The 20,744-nt window shown below is 46.8% G+C and overlaps 1 protein-coding gene across 1 annotated transcript in view; it reads left to right on the forward strand.

Moving 5' to 3' along the window:
* Positions 1 to 3,077: 3,077 nt before the first annotated feature.
* The window catches only part of DCPS (decapping enzyme, scavenger), a 45,642-nt gene continuing 27,975 nt past the window's right edge, over positions 3,078 to 20,744 (forward strand). The window contains exon 1 of the mRNA XM_024209655.3: positions 3,078 to 3,242. Coding sequence (XP_024065423.1) covers positions 3,188 to 3,242 — 55 coding nt within the window. The 5' untranslated portion in view covers positions 3,078 to 3,187. The remainder of the gene's footprint in view (positions 3,243 to 20,744) is intronic.

The following is a 20,744-nucleotide window of genomic DNA, read 5'->3' on the forward strand; positions in this document are numbered from 1 at the left end:
TGAGATGTTGATTCCCCCACACACAACCGACCCCCAGCTTTGTCACTAAACAGCCTTCCCTTCCAACCCAGGCTGGATTCACACCTGGGACTGAGAAGTGCAAAGCCCCAAGCTGCTCAGATCTATATAAGCAAGCCATGTGCTACTTGATCATTCAGATCCACATACTCCCAGTGGTATAAAGCCAGCTAGGGACATGCCTGAGATTCCATCTGGCAAAATCCAGAAGACCTGGCCCCAAACCTTCAAACAGCTTTCGCTTTTTAACACCCTGAATAGTCTCTGCCTTTGACTAGTGACAGACTTCAAAACTGAGTGGAGGGAGGGAGGTGAATATGTTTTAAAAAAATAGCCCCATTAAACTAGCCTTATTAAAATGTCTTTCCATTGAGAGACTTCTTTTCACGATAAGTTTAAGCATGTTAGAGTGGCTCAACAATTGCTTTTAAGTCTGGTGCTGTCCAAATCCAGTTTACTGTGCTGTGAAGCAGGCAAATATTGGAGTGGGGCGATTGCAATTGGTCTCGGTAACAAAGCATCGGAAACCTATCTAAAGCCTTAGATTATTTTTCTTATTAGCATATCTATTGCTTTTGGCCTGAAGATCAGTTTTTCATGTTTAAAGTGAAATTGAATTGCAAACTAGCTGGTAACTCAAACGCTGTAAATGAGACGGATGGGCTTGCCACTCAGGGGCCATAAAATGGGAAATTTGTAAGTACTCTTTTAATTCAACTTTTACAGCCATACAGCAGCCAGAAAAGGTCTGACTGTAGCTCAGTATATAAACTTGGTATACTATTGGGTTAGTCCTTATTGTCTGCAGTAAATCCACCTTTGAGAGAACTGAGGCAGATGAAGAAGTGTCAGGAAATTGCAAAGTGTCTCATAATTTCAAAGCAGCATGTTAATGTTGGATGAATAAATCCTTTAGAAGAGAGGACTAGAGTTTATTAGGTTCCATGGGCCAAATTCAGGCAGTAGGTGTACATGGATCAAATTAGACATTGTAAGTGGGTGTAAGGGTGTGTGAGTTAGAATAATTTACATACTGAGGGTGTGAGTTAAGGTGTCTTAAGTCTGGGGCAGTGAAGGACTTTAGCTTAATGCTTCTTGCATCCTCCTATTGGTTTGCCCTTCTTATTACATCCCTCTCTTCTCGTCCCTTGGCATGTAAATTACCCCAGCTTAGACTTGCTCACTGTTCTGCAACTTACCTCACCTGACAACACCTCTGAATAAATCTGTGCCATCTCTCAAAGTGATGATACAGGAATTTGGGCCTGTACCTAATTACTGCATAACCAGGAACAAAGCAGAAGTGTGGCAAGAGCTGGGTCTAACCATCGCATCCCATCACCTGAACTACACAGCTCACACCCATCTTGAATTCTTGGATGGGATGTGGTAAAGGCCTGAGTTTTCTGGGGATCCCATGATTGCTGAAATGGTACATAAAGCAGGTGGTATTCCCACTCTGCTCCAGACAAAGTCTGTAAGGTCAAACTCACCGCCTTCCTGGGATGTGGCTTTATTAACAAAGTAACTGATAATACAATACAAGTTTCACCCCAGGCCTTTCCCCTCTCTCTGGTTTGGCTGTTTCTTCAAAGGGGTCTCTGTCCCAGACCCTATATCCTTCTACCCAGCAACCCAATTCCACCTCCTTTATATATGGAATGGAATCAAGGATATCACAAGTCAGTAGAAAACAGTCAGCATCTCTCTGTGGGGTTCCAACATCTGCTTACAGGCTGAGACAGCTGTACCACCCACCACCTGTGACAGAACTTCCTTACTCAGCCCCAAATTCACATAACAAACGGAAGACTTAAAAGGAAGCTGGATGGCGTATTCCCTTAGTTGCCCAGGGCAAACATTCTTTGAAAAACACCTGCTCCCTCGAGCACTCAGTAGGTGAGTATTTGTGCATCTGTTTTGTGTGTTAGCTGCTGATGCATCTGATGACTCTGTCACAGTTCAGGGCGACTGCACCTGCGCTTCCTTTCAGTGGTCCAGCCATGGCACCCTGTCTCGGGCTTCCAGTCCCCAGCTGTTGCCTGTCTTGGGTGGAGACCCATGTCTCTCTCCCTTCAGACCGAGGTATTCCCAGGCGGCACAGTTCCCTGCCTTCTCTGTGTTATGCGCAGCAGAGGCAGGCAGTCCAAGCACATCTGCTTGCTTTCTCTTCAGAGACTGATTGCTACAGTTACAGGTTACCACACAGAGTTTTCTGAGCAGGCCTACACTATTCTTAAGGTTAAAAGTGTTAGAGAAACCAGATAAAAGAACAATAAAAGAACCTACACACATGCTAATAAGCTTACCAGAGTTCATCCCAATTCTCACTTGGGTTATGGTGGGATAAGTTCTCCTCTCTACCCCCACACCCTAGGTGAGTCCTTGGGGTTACAGTTCATCTCACAGCTTCAGCACACCCATGACAAGTTCAGTCGACCCTTTTGTACAGATCAGGGGTCTTTGACCTGGAGTTTCCAGAAGCAGGTAGTTAGTATACAGAGCGTATCTCCAAGGGGTGGCTTGGGAGAGGGAGAATTTGCATTCCCCTCACCTCATGGCATTTCCTAAGGAAATTCACATCACACATGTAGTACCAAAAAGATCTTTGACTTCCCTGTGCCTTTCAGAGATTGCATTAATGTTATCTTCCTGCTAAAGAAGTGCCATTCAATCTCTCACTAGTACATAAACATTTGCATTTCCAATACAATGTACCCCAAAGGTATTAACTTTAAATCAGTAAGATTTAACTTAATCCAATAAAGTTCAATCAGCATATTACAGGGTATTGCCAGTCTGTCACAGCCTCCACTTCTCTCCCTTACATAGCCCTCACATCCTCTTCAGAGTGAAGAACAGTATCTACAACCGTGCAGGTTAAGTGGCCAGAGGCAAGTATGCTGCTGGTTGTTAGCAGGTGAGCTCTCCATCCCGTTGATGGGAAGCGGCTAATGCTAGGAAGCTGCGTGGCTACTGCAGTGTTGGGGGGTATATAAGTGCTGAGCTAGGATAAATTTGATGTATGCAGGCTGATCTTGACCTCTAACTCTAGGTGAATGGAGCCTCTGGCGATGCAAAGGATGCTGTAGTGATCCTGGAGAAGACTCCCTTCCAGGAGGAAAGCATCTCCGATCTGCTGAAGAAACACACAAGGTTGAAGCTCCAGATGTCCAATGATATCTACAGCACCTACCACCTGTACCCACCGCCGCAGCTGAGTGGTAAGCAGACAAAATGTGTGGAGACTCTCTGACACCTGCTGGTAACCTAAAGAACCATGGTGCCTAGGGTGCAGTGGGGGCTTCCCATGTCTTAGTCAACATATTTGTGTGTTTCGGGAGGAGGGTGGGTCCAGTGTTACTGCTGTGCTGTGGTGAGGGGAAGAGAACCAGAGTGCTAGGATAGCTCACCCTGTAGTTAACCATGTGTCTGAGCTGATAAAGCTCTGACTCTGAATGTGCCATCTCTCCCTCTGTAAATAGGGCTAATGATACTTATCCATCTCTGAAGATGAGGCCATTGATGGGAGACTGTATATAATGCAAGCTATTACTACGTTTGGAGACTGTATATAATGCAAGCTATTACTACATTTGGAGAATTCCTTGCATCCATACCCAGAAAATAATCTTTATGCTGGTTCTTTTGATACAGTCGAATCCCCACCACAATTTAATAGACAGCAGCAAACCTGGAGGGGATGGAAAAGAGAGGGAGAGATGGCACAAACCAAAGAACATGGATGCTTATCCATTCCCATATTCTCTCTTTCACTTGTACACAACCTTGGGTTCCTTGTCCTGCATTAGGACATCACAAATAACCTTTGTGGAGTTGTTAACCTTTCCTGTGACAGCCTCCTCTCATTCTCGGACAACATCTCACATTTTCTTTTTGTTGGGCTAACGTTTTCTTGTAGGACAGGCAAGTAACATGCCAGCAGTGGGACTATAGATGCGTGTGACCTTGAATGTCTGGTGCACACGGGCACCTGGGTTTATCTCCCTTTTTGTCTGCTTTGTAGTGATTTCACTCTTTCATGCATAACCGGTTAATAGTCAAATGTACTAGGTCAGGAATCTCACCATCTCCCGATGGCTGTGAAGCCTCTGTTTTTCCTAGGGAAGGAGGGACAGGTTAGTGCAATAAGGGGATTTGTGGAGGAATTTGCACTAGCCTAATCAGTAAGTCACTGCAGTTGTTTTGGGCCGAGGTTCGGCCCTCAGCGGGGCTGTGGGGTATCCCACCGCCTTGCTCTGGTCCGGCGGCCGTCTGGGACAGCAGGCACACAGTTAGGGTCTCAGGCCCGTAAGCAGGGGCTGAGCCAAGAGGTCAGAACCCAGGCCCTGAAGCAAGGGCTGAGGCAAAGTCTATAGCAGCCCAGGCCGTAGGTCAGGGTGGGGCAGCAAGCAAATAGTCTGTCAGAAACCCAGGCCTTTAAGCAGGGGCGGGGTCAGTTTGTAGCAGCCCAGGCCCTAGGTCAGGGCGGGGCAGCAAGCAAATAGTCTGTCAGAAACCCAAGCCTTTAAGCAGGGGCGGGGTCAGTTTGACAGGTCCCAGCCTCTCTAGGCCAGGGGAAAAAGGGGGAGTCTGCCACCCAAGGAGTAGGTGGCAGGGGGGACGCAGGCCCTCCCACTCCACTGCGTCCCAGCCTGGGGCCCTAGCAGCGACGGAAACTCGCTGCTGTCAGTGGGGATCCTGGCCGCAACACACTGACATCGGCTCTGGCAGTGCAGCAGCCAGACTGGGGTCGGCTGCCCCCGGGCTACTTCCACACTCTCCCTTGTATGGTACCTGGGCCGTCCTAGTGTCCTCGGTGCTCTCCACCAGCATAGGTTCCTCTGGGTAGGTAGCGCAGGGTAGGCTCGGCTCCTCCTCGGGATAGCTGGCACGGGGCAGGCTTGGCTCCTCCTCGGGATAGCTGGCACGGGGCAGGCTTGGCCAGTCGTCCTCAGGATAGCTGGCACGGGGCAGGTTCGGCTCCTCCTCGGGGTAGCTGGCACGGGGCAGGCTCGGCTCCTTCTCGGGGTAGCTGGCACGCGGCAGGCTTGGCCAGTCCTCCTCAGGGTACCGGGCGAGAGGTAGGCTCGGCAGGCCTGGTAAGTCAGCAGGCCGGTCGTGGCCTGCGGCTGTCTCCCAAGCGGGAGCTCGGCCACAGGCGTCTGCTCTCCCCGCCGGCGTGTGCTCCACTGAGCTCTGCTGGTCAACTTTTATACTTTCGGGTCGGCTCCGTGACCTCTGAGAGGTGGGCGCTGGACCCGGTGGCTCCGCCCACGTTGGTATCAGGGGAGGTTCAGCCCTCAGCGGGGCTGTGGGGTATCCCACCTCCTCGCTACACACACGAATCTGTTTTTGGCATTTCAAATGCCCCTTTCAAGGTAGTATCTAAGCATCAGTTACAGAATTGAGATTTGCATTGAGCTTGTTTATAAGGAACCCAGCTCTTCATCATGCCCAGGTTCAATGGCTTGGAGTTGGAGTTTCCTCCTGCCTCCCCTCTTGTTCTCTCTCCTTTGTTACTGTGGGAAGGCTTTTTTCCAAAGGGCGTTTCGCATCAGGTTTGGGAGAAACATCTCTGATCTGGTCTCAAAGACACTGATTTTAGAACCACAAATTCTTTCTCTGACACTGACTAGGATCAAACATGCTGTCCAGTTTCAATCCATTAACCGTGTAAAACTTGTACCATACAGCAGGTAGCTATAAATAGGAAGCTTTTACCTTCCCATGATGTCACATCCTAATAGTAGGAAAATGCCTTAGTTCATTGCAAGAAAGTATGATAAGGTGATTGTTCCTGTTGTCCAACATAAAGAGAGCATTACAGAGGCTTCTGTCTGCATCAGATCCTTTGCACGGTTACCATTCAATAATTCAAAAGAATCTTGCTTTGTAGCTTGGTATTGTTTGGCAGTGCTTTTGAGTTGTCTGTTTCAGTGGGTGATGAGATGCAGTGATTTCCACAAGGTGGCATCGTTGCATTAGAATACCAGAATCTCTCGCCATAGTAATAGTACTGAGTAATGAGAAACCTTAGGCACTGGTATTTGATTTCTCTTTTACCATCTTGCTACAGCAGCGTATAACTTTATCATCAGTCTGATGGCAGCAGTATTATTCTTCTAGATTTATATCAGGCCCAGGACCTTGTATTTAGTGGTCTAAGAATATATTTGAAGGAAAAAAAAAAAAAAAAAAAAACCCCAAACCAAAAAAATATAAATAAAGCACAGACATAATAATAAAATTCTTGCCCGTCACATGCCTGGTTGTCCAATCTCGATGACAACCCATTACTGAAAATAAAATAGAGGCCTGGGAAAAAGAGCAGCCTTGCATTGTCACCTGAACAGCACCAAATTTCAGCTTTGGAGGAACCATTGCAGGGAGCGAGTTCTACTGGTGCAAGGAAGCCATGTCTCGGTCACAATGGATCGAGCCTTCTAAAATGCCACGTATTACATAGACTAGACACCTGTGATAAAAAAGTAATTACATGGATGCTCACCTCTTACAGCAGGACCAACACCTGCTATAGCTCAGGTGTGGTGCTGGACCGAGGCCTAGCATGTGAACAGTTGACAATTTGCCTTGGGCTGTGTAGTTTTGATGCCATGAACTCCTGAGTTGTAATCTCTGCTCTGCCACTGTCTCCTTTGTAGCTGTAGGCAACTCACTTCACTGTCCTACCTCAGTCTGCCCATCTGTGAAATGGGGATAATATCTTCCTATGGGCATGTTGTGAGGAATAGTTCGTGTATATAACCCATCTGAGGTCCTTGGATGGAAGGGTCGGTAAAAGCACAAGGGGAGGGAAAGTAGTTCAAGTTTGTAAAGTGCTTTGACACTATAAAAAGTAAAATGGAAATACTTGGGTGAGAGATCTCCTAGGCCGGGGTCGGCAATGTTCAGCACGCGGCTCGCCAGGATAAGCACCCTGGCGAGTCGCGTGCCGAACGCTGCCGACCCCTGTGCTGGTTGGATTAAAAACGTGGGCTGTTGGATGTCACCAAGGCCCAAAGATGAGAGCCCCTGTCTTAAGCTACCCACCCCCAGTGGGGGCCGCGATCGGCCGAACCTGCCGCGTCAGCAGGTAAATAAACTGGCTCGGCCCGCCAGGGTGCTTACCCTGGCGAGCCGCGTGCTGAACGTTGCCGACCCCTGCCCTAGGCACTGCAGGAAGCAGTGTTGGTGACTCAGTAATAAGTGTTCTTCCCTCTGAATCATAAAAAACAAATGCCCCACATGATTTGGGGCCTTGTGGTACCAGTGGCATCATCCTTCAGCTGCAACGTAAAATCCCAAACCCTGCTGATTTCTGGCTACTAAAGATCCCATAGAAGGCCCTTTTTGTTGCGGTGTCCTGACTAGATTCCAAACCCAGATAATTCCGTTCTGCCTCCCTGAATTTCCCCTGACCTTGCAGTTGGCAATGGGATTCTTCATCTCCTGACCTAAATTATGTAGAGCTGTAATATGCTTTGTAACAGCTGCCATGTTTTACCCCAGAATTGGCTGCGTTTCTCTGATTACACTGTAAAATGATTCCTATTGGTAAAGGGCTTTGGGGTGAGCGGTGCCATATAAATGATAAATTGATATTTGAAGCTTGAAATGATGTGGACAGTTTCCTGAACCGGCTTTTTCTGATGTGAATAATTTACAGCAGTAAGTGGAATAACAGCATGCACGTGTGAGACAGAGGGAAACTTGGCCATTTGGTTTAACCTCTCCCAGGCCAGGTTGCTCTAGCATGCTGACAAGACCTAACGAAAGGAAACATGTTTATCAGTGCAAAGGGAAAAGTTTGCTCCCCTATCAAAACTACATGCTGTGGCCATTCGGGACCTGTATTTAGTGTCCAGTAGAGTGCAAGTGGCCATAGAAGGCAGGAGCTTATTTACAGCATTAAAATACATTAATGACATCAAATGGCAAAGTGGAGAAAAATTAAACCAAAGCTAAGCCAAATCAGTGCATCCTAGCCCGAAGGCCACTAGATCCAGGCTATGAATTAGAAAGCACGAGGGAGTTCCAAAGGCAATGGTGAGAGAAACCTAAGGCCAGGGGTGAAAATAAGGCGGTATGGGCCGGTATGGCGTACCGGTAAAAGGTAGCCACCAGTAACAGCCCATACTGCTGACTTTAACATCGCTGCCCCTTTTGCACCCCCGATCGGCGGCCCTGCCGGGTCCCTACCAGCAGGGCCACCAATGCGGGGGCACAAAAGGGGCAGCAATGACCCACAGCAGCGCTTTAACGTTGCTGCCCCTTTTACCCCCCCCCGGCCACCGCCGACGGGGGGGGGAGGGCGGGGCAAAAGAAGTAGCTGCCCCGGGGCCACGATTTAAAAGGGCCTGGGGCTCTGGGTCCTTTAAATCGCCGCTGGAGCCCTGGGCAGCGCAGGCCAGGGAGCTCAGATGGACTGGCTGGGACCCTGACCCCCCAGCCCCGCCCCTTCCACCCAAGGTCCCGCCCCTTCTGGGGGGGCCAGAGCAGCCCCGTACCGGTAAGAGCTCTGTTTTACTTTCACCCCTGCCTAAGGCTGCCCCCGGAGACTCTTGGCCTAGAAACCCTCCAGACTGTCTTAAATGCCACAGTAGGATATAAGGGGAAAGATGGGCTTCCTAGATAATAAGGCCTGGGACCACTAAAAGCTTTATAGAAAATTACCGAACCCTTGAGCTGCACTTAAGTCTGGCTTTTGGGCCTGCTTTAACTCTCTTTGAAGTCGACGAATCTCCCCATTGATTTTAATGGGTGTTGGATCATATTGTTTGTCCCTGTAAGGTCTGAAAAGTGATACGCCAGCTGGGTGAAGGGGTAATGCTGCTGAAACCTGCGGGCTCAGTATCTCTTTTACACTTCAAACATCCTACCTCTTTGGCAGCATTTAAGTGTCACAAATTGAAGGATCATTTTCCCTTGCACCCTACCAGGTCTTGGCCAGCCTTCCTCAAAGGTGTCTCTGAAATACTCACTTTATTACTCTAGTAAACTTTCCTTTATAGGGTTGTCTCCTGCCTTTACAAAACGTAAACTGATATCCATAATCAAACCATCAAAGGGCCAAATAGTGCTAGTTAAATTTTTACATAGGTTTTTATTATATTTCCATGTGTTGTAGCTTTGTTATACACTGTTGCCTGTGTCACACCTCACTGGTAGCATCTTGCTGTTGCTGGACCAAACTTGTAAGGTAAGAGAATAACCTCCCAGCTTCCTCCAGTTAAGGCTGGGTTAATCCACAAGGTTGCACTGGCATTTGCTGCCTATCCTGAATGGCTAGCAAAGTGTTGTGTGTGGGGGTTTTTTTTTTGCTTTTCACCCCACTTCCTTGATATACCTGAAGTGAGCATGAATTTTTCTCCCGGGAAGATAGGACAGAAGCAAGTGAAGTGAGGATGGAGAAATTGCACAGGGATTTGGAAGACTTGGGTTCTGTTCCCAGCTCTGCCACGCACTTGCTGTGCAAGTCACGGCACCTCCCTCTTCCTCACTTCTTCATCTGCAAAGTGGGGATAGTAACTTACCTCCCAGGAGGATTGGGAGTGCCTATAAACTCTGTATAAACTACTTTGAGATCTTCATATGGAAGGTGCTATAGAAGCACTTTGTGTTGTTGATGCATCAAATGCCTTTTTCTGTTCCTGAAGGGGCTTGTTTGGTTTTCTTGTCTGTATTTGCATTCTCTCACATACATGCATACCCAGGCCTCCAATTTGCTTTACCCAATGAAGGAGAGTGAAAAGAACTTGGCTTAATGTGGTTTGTAGACTACATGGTGTAACTAGTGTAAAAATGGGCCCCGCTGAGAATGTGGGGCTAGGGGCTAGGATTGATCATGCTGAAAGATTTTAACAGGGACTTGCATTAGCTGTGGCTTAAAGAATGGTCGGCGTGACAACTGGAACATAGAGGTTTGTCCAGGTGCATGTTGTCTCACACCTGCGGGGTGACAACTTTTGAGTCCTGCGTTATCTCCCATGGTCCTCTCTGCAGCTCCACCTCCCTCTGGAAAGAAGAATAGGGTGACCAGGTGTCCCAATTTTTATAGGGCAGTCCTGATATTCAGGGCTTTGTCTTATATCGGTGCCTATTGCCCCTGACCCCCATCCCAATTTTTCACACTTGCCTTCTGGTCACCCTACTGAAGAGTCACATCTTTTACTCCTGGGGGAATTCTGTGCCAAAATATTAAAAATTCTGCACCAAAAAATTAAAAATTCTGTACACAGTATTTTGAAATTCTGCATATTTCATTTGTCAAAATAAAGCAATACAATCACACTGGTTTCAATTATTTTGGTAACTTATTTAAACTACAATACAATGGATGGAGAATGGGAGTGGGGAGCATTGGAGGAAATCCCCAAAGCCCCTTTGTCTAATAGTAATGTAGCTAGGTTTGACCCTTTATTTCTAGTTATTATTCAACAAGCCATATGCTCAGTGTAACATCATAGGCAACTGAAGAGCAAATGAGGGCTGGGGAATCAAACTCACAATTTATATTGGCTATTGGCCATCTCCACAAAGGTAAGAAACAGTTCATGGAGCACATTTTGATAGGAAATTTTTTCAGTCCAAAAATCTAGACCAGTTCTAATCACTAAAGCACCATAAGCATTTATAGGGCCATACTGTCCTTTGCACCACTCTGGCAATGTAAAGGAGCCTTTTTACACCTGTTTTATACTCCTGGGGGAATTCACAAAGACAATGGGAACAATTCACTAAGCAGGCAGGCTGCTACATTCTGTTCTGCCTGAGGGGACAGAACCTGCCCCACACCTACCTCCTCAGAAATATCCCAGAGTCCTGCCCCTCCGTGCCAAGTGTGTCATAATAGCAAGCAAGAGGGACAGTCTCTCTCTCTCTCTCTCTCACCCGCACGCCTGCCCAGCCCCTCCCTGTGGTGATTTACGTGTGTACCGGCTGCTCTGGGCACCTGAACCAACCTGCCTGAGCTGCTGGGGAGGAGCTCGTGACTGCTCTTGTGGCCTCCCTTTGCTTCCCTATCAGAAGTCATTTTTCTGCAAAGAAATCTGCAGGGGACATGAATTCTGCGCATGCACAGTGACGCAGAATTCCGCCAGGAGTAACATCTATTTTTGTGCTTTATAATGTTTAAAAAGTCCTGCTAGAGGGCATCAGTAGGAGGGTTAATGGAAACCTTGGAGGGGATGCAGAGGCAACAGGAGTGCAGTATGTGCATGCAATGAATTATTGTGCCACATTGCAGCAGGGACCCAAACAGCTGCCTATTGCACTGCCAGGATCTGATCAGCAAGATCAGTCGAGGTACTAATTCCCTGCCATTTGTCAGCAACAGTCCTTACCATTCGGATCGGAAGCTGTCACTGTGCAGTGGCTATGTGAAGATTCAGAGTCTAGTAAGCCTCTCTTTACTAGAATATGGATGACTTATGGGACCTTAATCTCGTCAGCTTCCTACACCGACATCTCATTAAAATTTCACAGAGGAAAATGTAAGTAGGGTAAATAATGAACTCGGCAAGGAGAAATCTGCCAACCCTCCAGCCCTTTTTGGCAGTTTATGTCCCACTTTCACAGAGTAAAAATGATTCTTTTTTTTTTTTTTAAGGAAATTCTACCTATAAGGAAATGAGGCCCGTGATGTATCAGCCGCCTTGCTCCCTGAAGAGCTTCAGAAACTGCAACATAGACTTCTCCTTGACTAGGCTCTGCAGGTTTCTCTTTGCCTTCCCAAATTTGTTACATGCTGCTCCAGGCTTCAGAAATCCATGGCGTCTAATCACTTGATTCTAGTCTCTCTGCTGCACAGTTGGTGCTGGTAGTGTGGGTGGTCCTTCTTGGTGTCTAGCAAATTGCTGTGTGGTCTTGGTACCTGCATTTGTAGACCTATCACTTTAGCTGACCCAGCTCAGAGTTTCTCAATTTCAAGTGTGGAGATGGTTCGAATCGACCATGTCATGTGAACAATGGACTTCCCCAAGGACCTGTACTGGCTCCGATGCTCTTTAATATACATGCAGCTGATCTGCTGCCCATCTTGGCAACTCAATTCATGCATTCTGATGACATCTGCCTGGAAGGAGCTTTGAGGAGCCAGAGTCCTGCCTGTCATCTGAACTTGACCCCTTGGCCAAGTACTTTTCAAAGTGGTGACTTAAACTAAATGTACTAAAGACTGTGCCATTTTGTTTCCATCTCATCACCTGAATCTCATTGGCAGCTGTGGGTCCTTCTGAGCAACCAGCCGATCATTTTTGAACTGTATCCTACTTATTTGGGGATAAAGCTTGACCAGGCTCTGTCCTTTTGACAACACATCAAGAAGACAGGTGGTAAAATCCAGTTGAGAGTTGCACTCCTCCGCGGGTTTTCTGGCAACTCATGGGGTGTTAGCACTGCAATCTTATGGAAACCTACCAGTGCCCTAATTATTGCACCTGCTGAATACAGTGTGGTAGTTTGGGGCTAGGCAAGGTGGGCTCAGCAATCAACTCTGCCATTTGGCTCATCATTGGTGCGACCCGGACAACCCGAGTTTCTAACCTTCTGGTCCTTGTTGGCATAGCTCCTTCAGTGATTAGGCGTAAAAACAGGGCCCTGGGCACATTATTGTGCACGGTCAGCCATCAAGACAGCTTATTTCACAACTTCATCTCAAAGCCACACCTAAAACACCAGCTAAAGTCAAGATGCCTCTTCTCTGAAATTGTTGAGCCTGTCAGACGGCACATCATACAGAACCTTTTTAAGGAACAGTGCAACAAGTGGTGCAGAACTCTATTTTGGATTGATGGTGCATTTCTTGGCAGACAACTCAGATCTGTATCCCCTAGTCTCTCTGGATCAGCTCTCATATGTCCCTCAGAACAGCCATATGAACTGAAAGATCCTTCTTCATTACAACAGGATTTGTTGTGGTCACGGTGGTTTAACCTACATCTTTACTACTGGGGATTCTGCCCTGCCCTATGGAGCTCAAGAATAATATGCCATCTGGTTATGGACTGTCCTTTTTATCATTGTGAGGGTGGGTAGATAGGCTTGATGTCTCTGGATGCTGCTGCCATAATAGAGTGGCTACAGCACATACCCAATATCTAATTCATTATTCGTGGCCGTTAGAAGCCAGATGCCAGAAGAAGTTGGAGAAATGACCTGTCCCTTCAACAGAAGAAGACAGGGGTTCTACTGCTCCGGGATGTGTATCTGAGCCAGTTCTGGTAAGTCAGGGATGGATGGAAGCTCAGAGTGTGAGTGGGCAGTGAAGAAAGTGACTAGTGTGAACTGAAGTGGAGGAAAGATGCAGACGGCAGGTGAGGGATGTTGTATGTAGCTTATTGTCTTTCTTTCCAGGCCCGAAGTCTTCGGTTTTCCATTCTTGTCATTATTCATCATTTGTCTGTTTTGACCACACTAAACATCTCTCGTCCCATCAGCAGGTGATGTCCTGACCACATTTAAACCCACTCCCTTCAGGGGTCCAGTCAGCAATGCAATACAGCTTAATTTTGCACAGTACTTCTCATGCAAACTGTGGTCCAAAATATTCATGGGAGAAATGTGGGGGAAGAAACTACATGCTCTGAGCAAAGGTAAACATACATTATATTAATATATATATATTTCAAAATGAGATTGGAAGTGAGGTGGAGAACTGAGGAGGAGAGATATGGGAAGGCTGCTCCTGACAACAGGGGCTGCGGAGAAGAAGGCTCTCACCCCAGCAATGGCCAGATTGCATAGTAGAACAGAGGGGGCAAAAGCGCTCGATTTGGCGTAGAGAAGGAAACAACGTACAGGGCTTCATTTTCCAAACTAGAAGGAAGAGCCCTGCTTGAGTCAGGATTATTGCTGCTGTTTGTATTACTGTAGCATCTAACCACCCCAGTCATGGACCTAGGCACTATACAGGCACAGAACAAAAAGATGGTCTCTGCCCCAAAGATGATCATCCTTCCTATCAATCTCTCTTGATTCTTATAACAGTGCCTGACATCATAGTATTTAAGTGACTATGTCCTGTCCTCTACTCTAGCCTTTGTTCACCACTATCCATAGAGACTGAAGTGACACTTTTTTTGATGGACAAGGAAGTACTGAAAGGTGTGTTTAAATTTTTGTTTTTACCAGAAACTCCTGACTTGTTTTCCCTATTTTACTAGAGGTCTCCTTGGAGAACCTGGAGAAGTGGATTGGGAGCTTTCTTAGTCATTCACTGTTGTGGTTTTTTATCTCGCTCATCACGGTAGTATTTAAGTGCCATCCAGTAGTGCATTGAGCAACGTGACTATGGGTCTGTCACATGTTTGTTTTGTCACCCTCTCCCCAGAGGGAGAAGTGTGTTTATGTAAGAGAAGGCAGGTCAAAATGCCTTGCATTTGGAGTGAAAAGTGGCGAGGTTTGTGGTGGTCCTTCCTTTTCCGTGGTCTTGGACTGCCCTTGGAGAAGGTTCTGCCTCCCACACAGACGAGCTTTACTCTTATGGTTGCGGGTTCCAGTTGTGCCAGAAGAGCAGAGTTGTTGACCGTAGTCTTTGTCCCAGAGCTTTGGTTGTTTTTTTTAGATACCTGGGGCCCAGGCCCTGGAGCGCTTTGAAGATAAAGACCAAGACCTTGAACTTGATTTGTAATTCTATGGGAAATCAGTGCAGAGAGCGGAGGATGGGTTTGATATGTCTGAGGGAGCCTGCGTTGCTGAAGAGATGCACTGAAACATTCGTAACTAGTTGGAGTTTCCTAAGCGGTGAAGGCTTCATGATCAGGTACACGGCACTGCTGTAATCAAACTGAGAGGTGACAAAGGCCTGAATAACTGAGGCCAGGTCTTCATCCACCAGGACAGGATGGAGTTTCCTAGCCAAGCAGAGGTGGTAGAAAGCATTACTCATGGATGCTGCTACGTGAGAGTTCAACATCAGCAAGGGATACAAGAGTACTGCTAGAATACAGACCGAATTGACCAATTGTGGGTATGTATCTTCAACCAACAGAGATTGCACTGGGGGTGCAAGCTCTTCACAGTACTTTCCTATGCCTGCCACAGTCATCTCTGTCTTGTCTGGGTTCAGCTTCTGCCAGCTGTTCTTCGTTCGAGAGCTGATTCCATCCAATAATTAGGCCGTCTTGGGGGTAGTGGTGTGGAGGTCTGTGGTGAAGGATTAGTAAAGCTGTGTATTATCTGTATATTGCTGGCTCTTGAGTCCATGAAGACTGACCAGTTCATCTAGTGAGGTTGAAAAGAACTAGAGGGGAAATGACATCTCTTCTCTCGTGTTTCCAGTGTGTTTGAGTAAAACTGTGTTTACAAGACCAAAAAAAAAAAAACCTGTGTGCTCTACACTCAGAATAAATCCATTCCTGTCTCATTCTGTTTCACTTCCTTGCTATTTGTGGGATCCTCATCCTGTTAGTTCTGCCATCATCCATCGAGTTTTCTGGGAAAACTGGAGTTGGCAAGACTTGAATTTCTTATGCAAAAAAGAAGCAGAAAAAAACCCTTTCCAGGCCTCCTTTTTTCAGCACAAAGAAGAAAATGGGATTGTGTCCTCTTTTTACTTTCTTCGCAGGCCACCTGTGTATCATTGTCCATCAGGAAAGAGACACCGATATGTAAAGTGGGAAATTCATTTGAAAATACTTTGGTTACAGTTAGCTTTTGAGTCACCCGATGAACGCTATCTTGTTGGAGTCAGACCTTGTTCGAGACACTGGCTGTAGGGGGCAGTGGGGACTTGCTGTTGGAGAATGTTAACCGGTTTCCTACATCCATGAGTGGCTTAATAATCAGAAGAGAAACGGTTTTTAACTTCTAAAAATCAAAAGCAGTTTCCATGATTGTTTTAAACCAATCATTGGTCTTGAGAGAGATCATTTAGCACTAAACCTTTGTGATCCATCTACATAGATCTGTGGAGACAAACATTAAATATTCTTTTAGTGTGCTTCGAAAACTGGGTTGAATTGATTTCCCTAAAACCAGTACTCTCTGTGTACTGCTGGTTTAAACAAGTTCCCTGCCACACATTAATGCCTGTTCAACAATTTTCTCTTTCTCATTCAATAGGCAACTTACTGTAAGTTGGAAAGTTTGAAATGCTGACAACACACAACCCATAGTTCCCTAGCTAACTTTGCTGAATAATCGGAGAGCAGAGTTTGCTTTCACAGCAGAAGAAAGAGTTTCTCATGCCAAAAGCTCCATGAGTAAAAGCCAGATCAATTAAGCTACGTATTTCTTAACTTTTTATTTGTGCTGGTCTGTTTGTTTAGTTGACATCTGGTTTCTTTTAAGTTACTATCCAGAGCCTGTCATTCATATTTTGTGGGACAGCATGAGTATTCCAACTGTGCTTAGTAAGCAGTGTTTCCAAGTGCCAACAAGAAATGGTCTGATCTAGTCTAGCCACTGAAAGATGTTGCATTTTCTGGAAAATCTACAGTGTTTACGTGAATGGCACCTGGAAGCACAGTTGTAGTTCAAGGTCTTTCCTTATGAACCCTGTTTCGGAGGATGTTCTAGTTAGCTATGCACAGCTATGCATTTTAATGATTAGCAAGTTCATGGTTTCTGTCATTGTGTGTAGGAGAGTTGAGTGCTTCTGCAACACATGGAGAGTGAAACTTACTACTGTAGTCTCCTGAGCTCCCTCACAGTAGTACACCAGTGATTCAAATTCTAGTGACCTCACTCTGCTGCTGAGCACATGGGGCAGAGAGGTTGCAGAGGAGAGTCTAGAAGCTAGGGAGAAAATGATTCAGTCATACATGAAGTGATACTACTTCCTATAAATACAGGTGGTACCCTGTTCCAGGCTGCAGAAGCAGAAAATGCTCTCAAATGAGCTGCACCATGGAAATCTCTTTACCTTCGAGGTGCTCTAGCATTTTCAAGTCTCTCTCCTTTTGTCAGTCAGTCCCTGTCTGGACCACACTACGTGCTGAAAGGATTAGTAAAGTTTTCAGCAGCAATGCAGGATGGGAGGATAGAACCTGGAAACAAAGGAAGAATAAGGGAGAGAACAGATGAGGAAGAACAACCCAGAAAGGGGAGGTTGGACTCAGGAAAGATCTTACAAACCTATGCTCCTTGTTCCAGGGGTATTTCTAGATGTTGACAATACTCTTTCAAGTCCTCCATGGTTGGGGAACCAGCCACTTGAAAGATTTCTTCTCCTACCCCCAAATCCTTCCCAGGCATTACAGCAGTGGCTAAGTCATGGTAGTCCCTAGGTGTGTGGACAACTGAGGAGCAGAGGCTGAGAGACTTTGGTGGAGTCTCCTTAGCTGTGCAGCTTGCTCCCTGTGGCTGTCCATTAGAGTTAACATGTTGGCCTTTTGAGAAGGGTAAATAGCAACCAAGCATTTGCCTGATAGGGTCTAAATTATGAAGGCATTTTTCTTTTTCCTGGTGAGTGGATAATTAGGGCAGCATTTTCATTACAGGATATAAACTGGCCATCAGGAAGTTTAGACTTGAAATTAGAAGAAGGTTTCTAACCATCAGAGGAGTGAAGTTCTGGAACAGCCTTCCAAGGGGAGCAGTGGAGGCAAAAGACATATCTGGCTTCAAGACTAAGCTTGATAAGTTTATGGAGGGGATGGTATGATGGGATAGCCTAATTTTGGCAATTAATTGATCTTTGACTATTAGCGGTAAATATGCCCAATGGCCTGTGATGGGACACTAGATAGGGTGGGATCTGAGTTACTAGAGAATTCTTTCCTGGGTGTCTGGCTGGTGAGTCTTGTCCACATGCTCAGGGTTTAGCTGATCGCCATATTTGGGGTCGGAAAGGAATTTTCCTCCAGGGCAGATTGGCAGTGGCTCTGGGTTTTTTTTGCCTTCCTCTGCAGCATGGGGCATGGGTCACTTGCTGGAGGATTCTCTGCACCTTGAAGTCTTTAAACCACAAGTTGAGGACTTAAATAGCTCAGACATAGGCCAGGGGTTTGTTACAAGAGTGGGTGGGTGAGATTCTGTGGCCTGCATTGTGCAGGAGATCAGACTAGAAGATCATAATGGTTCCTTCTGACCTTAAAGTCTATGAGTCTATGAAAGGGCTCGATGCAGAGTAGGTTAAAGCTGGATACTTAGCTGAGAGAACTATACAAATGGGTTCATAAGTCAGAGAGAACTGACCTGAGCATAATAGAGATGGGGATTTTGTGTCATATATGGAGATATACCTATCTCATAGAACTGGAAGGGACCTGAAAGGTCATCGAGTCCAGTTTCAGACTCCCCTGCCTTCACTAGCAGGACCAAGTACTGATTTTGCCCTAGATCCCCAAGTGGCCCCCTCAAGGATTGAACTTGCAACCCTGGGTTTAGCAGGCCAATGCTCAAACCACTGAGCTATCCAAGGAACATGTTGTTGACTGTGTCCACTACTGCTTTTTGTTGGTTATTGAAGTGAATACCTGAAGGTTAAATGAGAGCAAGTGTAGGGCCAGGTCTACACTAACCCCCTAATTCGAACTAAGGTACTCAACTTCAGCTACGTGAATAACGTAGCTGAAGTTCGAAGTACCTTAGTTCGAACTTACCTCAGTCCACACGCGGCAGGCAGGCTCCCCCGTCGACTCCGCGGTACTCCTCTCGTCTAGCTGGAGTACCGCAGTCGACGGCGAGCACTTCCTGGTTCGACTTATCGCGTCCAGACAAGACGCGATAAGTCGAACCCAGAAGTTCGATCGCTCGCCGCCGAACTACCGGGTAAGTGTAGACATACCCTAGGACAGAAAAGAAGCAGAGAAATAAGGGTCCTGGGGAAGATTGCAGACTTGTCATTAAAACTTTCCATTGCTATTTCTGTGGCATCCTAGCTGGGCAGGGTACTTTTCAGGAACAGTGTTAATTTACTTAAAAGAATAGGCAATATTGTCAATTAGGAGCCAAACAACCGCTGCTTCCATTTCTCTTTGTTAAGGGAAAACATGCGGATTGTCATTTGATCCCATCCAAAGCAAAGTGTCAAGCCCTGCCGGCATCTTGCCCTAATTCAAACCCTGAATACATTTCAATTTGTTAAAAAGCTTACCTCATTAATGCTGCTGTCTGTGTGCTTGGGTAGGATGCGAGAAGAGTGGACGAGGCTTCTCTGCTCCAGCTGGCTCAGTTGGGACTCCCCATAGTGCGCTCCTTTTAAATTTGCATTGGATTGAAATTTGACGCACTTAGCTAGATATGAATTTCTAAAGTGTCTTAGAGAGAGTGCACGGGAGACTGCAGTATTGTTGCGGGGGGGATAGAGGGGATGTTGCTAAAGAGCTAGAATATTAAACACATCTGAAACTGGAATGCTGCAATATCTGTGTTAGCTTTTTTTGGTCATAATGGGTCATTCTTCAGAAGGAGCTGCTAACTGTCTGAGGGCACGTCTTCACTACCCGCCGATCCGGCGGGTAGCAATCGGTCTATCGGGGATCGACTTACCGCGTCTAGTGAAGACGCGATAAAATCGATCCCTGATGGCTCTACCGTCGACTCCGGAAATCCACCGCGGCAAGAGGCGGTAGCGGAGTCGACAGCGGCGCGGCAGCAGTCGACTTGCCGCCGTCCTCACAGCCAGGTAAGTCGACCTAAAATACGCCACTTCAGCTACACTATTCACGTAGCTGAAGTTGCGTATCTTAGGTCGACCCCCCGCTGTAGTGTAGACCTAGCCTGAGTAGGGTCGCTTACTTCTTTAATTAAGCAAGGTAAAAAGCTAAGACAAAAAGCTATCCTGACATAACACTCTGGGTTTGAGTTAAAGCCAGGCAAGATATGGACTTCCATCGAAGTGCAAGTTGTCCTTGTACTTTATATTCCACCTTCATTGTGTCTCAGCATCTTAGTGTAGCCGAGCCCTGTCCTATGTTGGACGTTGCAACAAACAGCTGGACATCTGGAGCTTTGCAGCATCTTGCATCCACGCATGACAGCTGTTCCAGGGGGGTTGCCATCATTGATTGTACAGGTTTGTTGCAACACCGGTCGTGAAGACATCAGCTCTGGTCCAGCTGAATCAGTGCATGCTACAGTGGTTTCTAGCCAGCGTAGATGGGACGCCTCAATCAGTGCAGTTGTATCAGTTGAACAAGATTTCATAAAAATAGGTGCTTGCAGAGTCCCAGCATGCGCTGGAATAAGCACAGCTACAAGGCACCCAGTGTGTGGATGCACCAGAATGATTCCATGGGACCTGATCACCCATTTCCAGAATGAGCTGCCCAGGTAGCCATTTTGTGCAATCAGAGTACCTGCAGTGGCTCTCCTGTATGGCTCCTGTTTGCTTCTCTCAGGGCTTGGCTACACTTGCGAGTTAGAGCGCATTAAAGCAGCCCCGGGCACCCTAGCTCACTACCCATCCACACTGGCAAGGCACGTAGAGCGCTCTGACTCCAGGGCCGGAGTGCTCCTGGTACTCCACCGCAGCGAGATTAACACTTGGGACACATTGGCTGAAACGCTCGGGCATCAGTGTGAACCAGGTGTTGCATTGCTGCGTTCTAATCAGCCTCCGGAAACGTCCCATAATCCCCTTAAGTCAAGTGGCCACTCTTGTCATTGTTTTGGAATCGCTTCAAGAATGCGGATATGCCATTGAAAGCTCCATTTCTGACAGCGGGCTGCTTATCAGCTCCGAGACAAAGCAACCATTACTGTGGAATGCTGTGTGTGTGAGAGAGAGGCGGGGGGGGTGTCTGCTGCTGTCTGAACTTACAAGACAGCATGCTGAC

This window comes from Terrapene carolina, unplaced genomic scaffold (genome assembly GCF_002925995.2).
Source record: "Terrapene carolina triunguis isolate 2854851 unplaced genomic scaffold, T_m_triunguis-2.0 Scaffold374, whole genome shotgun sequence".
In the NCBI taxonomy this organism is placed as follows: domain Eukaryota; kingdom Metazoa; phylum Chordata; order Testudines; family Emydidae; genus Terrapene; species Terrapene triunguis.